Source organism: Dermochelys coriacea, chromosome 7 (genome assembly GCF_009764565.3).
Source record: "Dermochelys coriacea isolate rDerCor1 chromosome 7, rDerCor1.pri.v4, whole genome shotgun sequence".
Taxonomy (NCBI): domain Eukaryota; kingdom Metazoa; phylum Chordata; order Testudines; family Dermochelyidae; genus Dermochelys; species Dermochelys coriacea.
Genome location: NC_050074.1, coordinates 7,430,586 through 7,440,100, shown reverse-complemented (window position 1 = coordinate 7,440,100; position 9,515 = coordinate 7,430,586). Strand labels below are relative to the sequence as shown.

General features: G+C 47.3%; 1 protein-coding gene across 2 annotated transcripts in view; it reads left to right on the top strand.

Moving 5' to 3' along the window:
- Positions 1 to 6,719: 6,719 nt before the first annotated feature.
- Positions 6,720 to 9,515, top strand: part of LRIG1 (leucine rich repeats and immunoglobulin like domains 1) — a 125,213-nt gene continuing 122,417 nt past the window's right edge. Inside the window, exon 1 of one of the 2 annotated variants that reach the window (XM_038409093.2) lies at positions 6,720 to 6,816. In XM_038409093.2, the coding sequence (XP_038265021.1) occupies positions 6,773 to 6,816 (44 nt within the window). In that variant the 5' untranslated portion in view covers positions 6,720 to 6,772. Of the gene's footprint in view, positions 6,817 to 6,854; positions 7,783 to 9,515 lie in introns of those variants that run through there. The other variant, XM_038409092.2, reaches the window with a different exon arrangement.

The following is a 9,515-nucleotide window of genomic DNA, read 5'->3' as shown; positions in this document are numbered from 1 at the left end:
GACAGAGCTTTGTCACACTACCCTTCGGATCCCACCTACAGCCCCTTTCCTGCTCTCCTTGGATAGTGTTTAGAATGAAGCTACGTGCAATACACGAACAAACAGTTGCACTGCCATTATTTTAATTAAGGGACCAATCCCACCTCCCCTATCTTAGCTGGAAGTGCCCTCTAAGGAGGAAGGGAGGGGAACCAAAGAAATCTAGCCATTAGTTCTCCCAGTTAAAGTGTTCTCACTCCCTTAACACAGAAGAGGGGCAGCCCCTCAGTTGGCAAATACAGCCCATCTCATCCTGCAATCATTCCACAAAGGCAGAGCCCCACAGGCATCTGGCTGCAATGATCTGGTTGCAGAACAGGAGCCATATTAAGCTGCACAGGGCTGGAAATACTTATACTTCATTCCGAGCGTGTGTGCACACACACACACGCGCCAGAATTGTAAAGTACTGAGCCCCCACTGCTGGGGCCACTTTGTCCAAAGAGCTCAGCTCCTATGTAGGTGCTGAATAAGTGGCCAGGGACAGAGTTCAAGAGGGCACAGGGCCCTGCACCCTCAGCTCTTTTGAAAACACTGCTCCAGTGCGGGGATACTGAGCACCTGAAAACTCTGGGACTCAGAGCCTAGTGTTTATATACTCAGAAGTGGGGACAAAAGCCTGGAGGGATTTAGGGGTATCTCCTCAGTAGAATCTATTTTGAAAAATCCAAGTGATTTGGTGAAGCAGGGTCTATCCAAAGGTTTGCTCTTCAGAAGCTTTTTGATTCAATGGTATTTCCTCTCTGACAGGGATGGGAGAAGAATCTAGGGAAAGGGGAACTCCACCTGAGTCATGGACAACACACTTCCCTTCAGTCTGGTGTTAGAATTTTAAACTAGAGGCTCCCAATGAATCACCAACTAGTACATCCCTGTACTACAGCCACTCTGATATTGACTCAGAGGCAAGGACGAGCTCTTCCTTCGCTGGGACATCAACAATCTCCATGGTGCTATAGTTTGTCTAATGCCGCATTTGGCAGCTTAAGAAATCAGGGCTCTCCTCTTCAGATTTTTCTGGTCCCTGTTCCCTTTTGTGCTTCTGTCTCTGGATGTCCCTTTGGCAGGTCGACATTTAGTCCCCCATTGATCTTGGAGAAGTAGACAAGGGATATGTGACACCAGCCCTTTCCAGCCCCAATACTTGTTTACTGTCAATTATATATTGGCCCAATAAAGATATCATGTTACCTACTTCAGCAGAGTCTGCGGATGGGTTCTTCACTCTCCAGGGGACAAATGATCTTCATCCAAATCGGAAAACAAGAGGCTTGGTTTCTCCCCAAAGGTCCCTTAATAAGACTGCCCCTCCCACTGCTGTCCTGCTTGGGCACAAAGACTCTTTCTGAGATAAATCCAACCTTTTCTATAAACTGGCTACACCTTTTCCAGCAGTACCAAGCTGGTCGATTAAGGTATCCCAGGTGCAGCTGACCCCAGGCACTTAACCCCTTCTTTTCTGGTTCCAATCCCCTACAAACATGATAGTTGAAATAGGGTTGGGCTTTTTTCGGGGGGGCGGGCGGGGCACTCTACATCCTTGTTGCCCTGGAGGACACTGCAGCACAAGATCACCAACTGTTTGTGGAAGGTGCTGTGTTAGCTGTGTGTAACACTAACATTAGTGCCCAGAGGTATTTATTACTCAGTTTTAATGGCAAGGAATTAGTGCATTTCACTGTATCACAAGTGAAACATGTCAAGAAGGGTCAGCTGGTATTCTTGAATGCTCTACAGAGTCTTCAGTTTTTGTAAAAAAAACAAAACAAAACAAAAACGAAAACAGGACCATCTTCCAAATATGTTCTATTGCACTGTAAGAGCATGCTCGAGTACAATAGCAATGAATCTGGTATAAGAATCTGAACAGTCTATTTATCTAATCCTGATACTTTCACAATAAAATACATGCAGGTTTCTCTCAGATGCGATCAGGGTTTGTATCTTTCCGTTTTCAGGTGTACATAAATGTAAGTCTTTGAAGCTGCATAGACTCCAGAGGGGCGGTGAGAAAGATCATAGGATTACAGAATATTGGACACAAATGTGGTTACTGCATGCAGCCAGCAGGAGGGAAAGAATTTCTACCTGCAGTCTACCACCCCACCAGAATCTGAAGAGAAGCTCTTCCATAGAGCGTTCTGGATTGGGATTTAGGGCCATTAATTGTACATTTTTGTGCATGTGCCCCCTGCCAAGAAACAGGCTGGGCAGACAGCTTATGGTTGCAGTGAGCTGGAGTTTGGAGGAGAAGAAGAAGCTGCTGCCAGTCACAAGCTTAGACCATTGTAATACCTTTGAAGTGTATTCACACCTCTGTTTGTGGAGCTACTCCAAGAACTAAGGTCGCTGGTGTAGATTTGATGCATACCAGCAATGGAGGGGATGGTTTATTAGTGGTGTAACAGTGGTATGGTAGAACAATAGGCATCACTCCCAGAAGAAAAGGAGTACTTGTGGCACCTTAGAGGCTAACAAATTTATTTGAGCATACAGCTCACTTCATCGGATGAAAGCTATCTGAAATACAGATTTCCGTCCCTTTCTCTCTGTGGCCCAGTGTATGTCATCAGATAAAATGCACCTCTACAAGTGGAGAAATGCAGGAGGTGGAATTAGACTACCTTAAGGAGATATTTGAAAGAAATCAGGGAAAACAAAAATTCAGGAGAAGAGGAAGAATGACTTACTGGCTGGCCTCATGTTCCAAGTACCAGAGAACACCCTCAAATACTTTCCCACATGCCAGCAATGTATAGCATTAATTAGCATCACTACAGTCTCATGATGGAGAAGAAGAGTGGTCTAGTGGCGAAGGCATTGGGTTGGGACTCAGGAGATCTGTGTTCAGTTTCCAAGATCTGTAGGGCCCTAGGGAAGTATCTTGAGGCCTTGTGTTTAAGAGTTAATGGAAATTGCAGTGCTCAGAACCTCTGGGGGGAAAAAAGACAACTAGCCTTTAATGTCAGTACCTCAGTTGTTCTCCTGAGAAATATAGATTATAATGCTTCCTTTCCCACACCCTTTGTCTCTAAGAAACTTGAGGGAGGGACCATCTTTTACTATATGTCTGTATCCAAGCATAATAGGGCTCTGATCTCACTGGAAAGGTCTAGGTGCTACTGTGATACAAATAAAAATTGACCCTATTTGTGTCACTAATTCCATCCTGCTGTAGCTATTTTCACCGTAAAGCCAAATAGGTGATACCCCCCCTTTTTAAAACAGCATATTCCATATTGCTAGAATACAGTAAAAAAGGATTTAAGTTTGTCATTAATTTATATTTCCAATACAAGTGGCAAACTCTGTTATGTCCGATAGCAGGGACCATGGCATTTCTCCAATACACAATAGAAAAATTACAGCAGAAGACCACCTGTGATAATTTCTAGACATACTTTACGAGGTAAGTGGACCTGGGCCAGATCCCAGCCCCTCAGTTCTTTTCACAAAGGACAAGAGACACTTGCTTGGTACCTGAAAGGGAAAATAAAACCTCTTTTGGGCCAAATGCTTGGTTATTTTATTTTAAAAGTCAGTGCAAAAACTTCCTTAAAGTACTCTGCTCCTAAGGCTGCTTCTGCAGCATAACACAAAATGTTAAATGACTCAGCCAAACTACATATAGTTAGCAGCTCCCCTTCAAGGAGCAGAGAACAAGTTTTCCTCCATGCAGCAGCACCAATCTCATTAACCACCACTGCCCCTTATATGTACTGCAGCAAACTGCCTACAGGTGCCCTGACCTCTTCCCTTGAGCTCTGAAAAGATTCCTTTGGGTCCAAGTGTCCCTCTTCCATGTAGATGAATGTGCGTAAACAAGAAGAATGATCCTGCACCCCTTGAAGTCAATGACAAAGTGTTTGTTGACTTTAATGGTGCAGCATAAGATGCCAAGAAAACTGAGATAAGATCTATATCAGCTGTCACAGGGTCTAAACTTTGTAGGTAATATTAGGTCCATTTTCATGATGACATGTGAACACCAGTGTTAATGGAAGGGCATGCTCATGTTTCCCCCTCTAACATCTGAAAAGTAAACATGAAAAATGGAAAATTTATTTTGAAAATTAAGAAAAATAACCACCATTTTATTTTTATTATTATTATGCAAAGGCCTTCTTCTTGCTCCCACTCAAATCAGTGTGAATGTTTTCTGTGAGCCTGATTTTCAGAAGTGCTGAGTACTCAGAGCTCCAGCTAGAGCCAGGGAGAGTTGCAGTTGCTGAGCACTCGTGAAAATCAGACCCTTCATGTCTGAACATGCAGCAACTAGACTAACAAATGAACAAGTGTGCAAAAGGAGTGAATTTCTGTGTAGACTTGACTACAAATAAAAAGGCCAAGAAAGTCCATGATAGCTAACCATTCCTAGGAGTGATGGTTTAAAGCTCTCTATCTGGATCTTCTAACCTATTGAGCAGAAATGTAACAACTGCACTGTCTCATTATTTCAGTTCCACGGGACACTTGGAGAAACTATCTGTGTAGGCTGCAAAACTAGGGCAGACAAAGGTGATGGAGCCATAGCCACAAACAAAAGAATCCCCTATGGTTATCAGCCAAAGGTTCCTAATTCTCATAGGGCAGGAATACAGTGTGGTGCCTTTTCACAAGGGCAAAACCAGAGAATTTGCGGTTAGTTTTGGCCAGGAAGCATCTGGGACTGTGTGTGGGCCACAGGTAAAATAACAGTACCAAAAAGAGATTGATTGGTAGCCAACGTCTTGACATAGAATGGAATTGCTTGACATTGCACCTATAAGCCATCCAAGCCTCTGTTAGCAAAGCACAGACATGTCTAAGTGAGAAAAGTGTATGTTTTCCTTTAGAGTCTATCAGCTGTTAGCATGTTGTCATTTAGCCTCACATAATCCTCCCCTGAGTGTCAACATCACTGTTCTCTCCAAGTACACTCAGACCAATCAGCAAGATGTTGTCAGTTTGGGCAAACTTCCATAAATGGGTATGCAGAGTAGACATGACTTCATGCTCCTTACTAGACTGGGGGCATTGCCAAAACACTGAATACCCTTTCTACTGACACAGTGAAGAGAGATTTTCAGATCTTGACTCATAGGCTTTGCACTTCATGGCAAGCAAACCACAGAAGTCTGTGGTGACTTTGTGGCCGAAGCCACAGAGTTCTGATATTTTGTTGAATAAGGCTGTTTGCAGATTTGCCATCACACACAAGTTCTTTTTCCACAGACATGCTGTTTCTTCCAAATAAGATGAAGCTAGAACAGCAATATTTCAAGTGGCAGCATTTTTATGTGTCCATGGCAACCTTTATGAACAAATCTGAATAAAGAATTGTGCCACTATTTTATGTTAAAAAAAAAAGAGCAGGTGTCTCTTAGAAGATAAACAGAATATTTAAACTTTATATAGGTATAGTGCCCAATCCCCATAAGTCAATGGGGCTCTGTTCCTGCAATGCTGCAACTGACTCAGCACAAGTTCAAGGGATTGCCCATGCAGAGTTGTCTGCAGGACTGGGGCATGGAAATTTTGTTGGAGTCAGTGGAAGCAGGATCAGGCCCATACTAGTTGCTCCTCTCCCTAAAGATAAATCCATCCCTTCACACAGATCTAGCTGCAGGACTAGGGCCCATGTGAGTGGTTACATAGTGTACCCTCATAGCCTGGTTTGTTGAGAAGGCCGAGTACCGCCTTCCAACTAAACAGTGTATGGGCCTGATCCAAAGCCGATTAAAGTTAATTGGAGTGTTTCTGTTGACTTCAATGAGCTTTGGTCAGGCCCTGAATGCATGTGTGGAAGTGTATTGCTGCTTTTATCAATTTTTTTGTAACATTTTTGTAACAACTATCTAACAGGTCATGATTTGACTAATTTTGGAATGCAGGCTCTTTGGACCATATTATCCATTAGGCGTGGACTCCCCTATCTGTCTGTATCCATCTGTTGTCTCTTGTATTATATCCAGATTATAAACTCTTAGGGCAGGAACTATGTTTCTTAGTCTATGTTTTTATAGCCCCTTGTGCAATGGGGTTCTAGTATGTGACCAGGGCTACCAAGCACTTCCTGTTAGTAATTATTATTATTACCCACATGCATATAGTAGGCATAGCAAAGAAATAAAAATAAAAATGTTAAAGCTGCCCTCCTCAGAAGCAGCCTTAGGAGCAGAGTACTTTAAAGTTATTGCCTTTAAAGTTCAGCATTGGTTTAGGAAGAAGATAATTCTTTCCTCTGCTCTTCTCTGTAGAATCAGGATTATAATACTTACTAAGGCACTTTTACACCTATGCTAAAAACGTGCTATATATGTGCTATATATGTGCACAATATAGAGTATAATTAATTATAATTATTTATATTATATTACATTGGAGATGAACTCAGGATTCCTTATGTTGGTTTTTGACAAACCTAGTTGGTTGAGTTTGGGCTTTGCAAAACCACAGTTGGTTGGGGGCCTGTCTCTATTTCACTTTATAATACTAAAGTACTGAGTTAGTGAGAAAGGTGCCCAGAAAGAAAGAATCTGGCTCACCCCTTCTCTCAGCTTCCCCTTTAAGAAGCGGGGCTAGCGGAGGGAGTCTCCCGTCCAGCTTTCACACCTTGGGTGGGAAAGGGAGGCGGGACCTCTCGCCTCTGATTGACGGGCTGCCAACATCAATGGAACGTTGTGTATCCAAACCGGCGGCCGGCTGTCCAATCCAGCGGCGCGCGGGCACGTTCTAGAACGCCGGGCGGCCAATGGGAGCGGAGCGGCGGCGGGGGAATGTTGCGATGGCCCCAACGTGGGTCTGAGGCGAGAGCGGCGCTCGGGGGCCGGGGAAGCGATCGCGGCTGCGGGGGGCTCGGGCGGCGCGGCGCGGCGGCCCGCGGGGATCGGGGCGGCCGGCCGGGCAGCGCCCGCGGTGGGTGGCGGGGCTCGTTCCCCAGCCCGGGGCCGGCAGGAAGGGGGCCCGGGGGGCGCGAGCAGGGGAAGCGGCGGAGGAGAGCGCGGCATCGGCCCACGCGGGCAGGGCAGGCGGCGGCGGCGGCGGGACGGAGCAGCGGGAGAGAGACCGCCGGGGAGCGGGAGGTGGCTCGGCCGCACCCGCCGCCGCCGCCCGGGCTGAGCTGGGCTTCGGCGGACCCGGGGGCGCTGGTTCTGTGGCCGGCGGCTCTTTAGCCGGGGGAACGTCGCTGCCTTGATTTCCCCACCTCCGGAGCGGACCCGGACTCCGCCATGCAAACGCCCCGGGAGGCGGTAGGGCGCTGACAGGAGCCGTCCCGCGGGCGCCCGGTGTGTGGCCGGGACCCCACGCTGGGGGCGGGGGTGGGGGATGCACCCGTGCCCAGCCGCCTCCCTGCCGTAGCAGCGAGCCCCGCCGAGCCGCCCCCCGGGCCGGACTTGGTGCAGCGGAGAAGCGAGCCTGCCATGGGGCACCTGGTGGCGCGGGCAGCCTAGCGCGGGGGGCCGCCGCCGCCGCCCCGGGACCGCTCGCTGGACGCGCTCCGCCGCCGGGCTTCGTGCCTCTCTCTCCGCCTTGGCCCCGGGGGCAGGGTAACAAAATGGCGCGGCCGGGCGCGGGGGCCCCGCTGCTGCGGGCCGCTGCTGGTCTGGCTTTCCTCGTGATGGCCCTGCTGGGCGCCGGGGCCCGGGCCGGGGCCGAGCTGCGCTGCGCCTCCAGCTGCGCTTGCACCGGGGAGCTGCTGGACTGCAGCCATCGGGGGCTGACGGAGCTCCCCAGGGACCTCCCCACCTGGCCCGTCTACGTGTAAGTCCATGGATCTCCCCGGGGGGGAGCTGGCCTCCCCTCCCCAGCTTTCCTGGTTCCTTTTATTGTTGGGGGGGGGGAGGGAAGGATGGTCAAATCCTGTTTTTTCTCCCCCCCCCCTCCTCCGCGGTGCCTAAGGTCCCCTGCTCCTTTGCCTATGATGAATTCATGGGATGCGCTTTTCCCATCGGGGTACGGTCCTGCAAAACCGTACTCCGTGGGAGTCTTGCCATGGACTGCAGCGGGAGCAGGGTCGGGCCCGATTCTGCAAAAATGCGGAGCCCCTCTAGGAGAGCCCAATAGGAGTTGAGGGGGGGGGTGTGTGTGTGTGTGGGGGGGGGGAACCTGGCAGTAGGTCCTCGGCCAATCGCAGGATCGAGCCCTTCAAGTGTCCCACTTCATTTCCCAACCACCCCCCAGCCTTTTTAGGCTCTCGACCTGTACACGGTTATGCAGGTGCTTTATTTGTTGCCAGTCCACTGAAGTCCCGGCTTGAGGTTAAGCCTCACTGCAGGATCAGTGTCTTAGTTTCGTGCTCTATGCTGTTTTGTGCCAGTGAGGAAAAATAATTATCTTAGAGTTTGCCGTCAGCCATTGACTGTGGCCACTTTTTCCTATCTAGTCATTGTAGTTGTTGGGTGCAGTGTAGTAGTTGTAGCGGACGCTGTCGGTCCCAGGATTTATAGAGACAAGGTGTGTGAGGTAATATCTTTTATTGGACCAACTTCTGTGGGTGATAGAGACGGAGCTCTGTGTGGTTCAAAAGCTTGTGTCTCTCTCACACAGAAGTTGGTCCAATAAATTGTAGTTGTTGGGTATTTTACTTTGGGAATCTGCAACATTGCAGATTAAGGCCTGGAAAAAGTCCTTACTGAACAATATTCCTTCTAGTTGATGTGCTTATTACTTTTTTTTACTGCATTGTTACCGGAGTGGCTTGTGAAAAAGACAGACGCTGTGCTGCCTTTGTGGTGATTTAAAAACTCTTCTGAGTTCCTACAAAGAGTGTTCAAAAACTGGTCCGCTGGTATTTCCTATACATAGGAGTGTGAAGGTCTTAAAGATAAGAGTAAAGATAAGAATGACTAGTGTAAAAATGACACAGCACTATCAAGGCAGACTAGAATATGGTTTGCACAGGATAGTTTAGTTATTAAAGACTTTGCACTGTATGGAAGGTATAGCAATAATCTGACTAGGTCATATGGTCTTGAACTCATTGCATTTTTTTTAACTGTTAGTTTGGTATGCTGGATTTAAAAAAAACAAACAAACAACAAAAAACCCTTTTTCTTCCAGTTTAATGACCCAGGCCTCTTCCTACCATACACATTTAAAATGGTCTCTTGTGCTTTTTCGCTGCAGTGTGAAGTTACTATACGGATCTCATGTTTCTCCCTAATTCAGATTGAAAATTGAAGAGGGGGATGGAGACAAAGAAAAAGTTGCTGTGTAGTTTAGTTCTCTGTTTTACAGTGTGCCTGCATCCGATGAAGTGAGCTGTAGCTCACGAAAGCTTATGCTCAAATAAATTTTAGTCTCTAAGGTGCCACAAGTACTCCTTTTCTTTTTGCGAATACAGACTAACACGACTGCTACTCTGAAACCTGGATAAAAAGTAAAATTCTTCTCAATCTGAACTGCTCCCTCTTCATGTTTTTGTAGCTATAGTTTTAATACTGGATAGAAAAAGGAGGCAAGAGGGATTTTTTTTTTTTTAAACACTATGACCT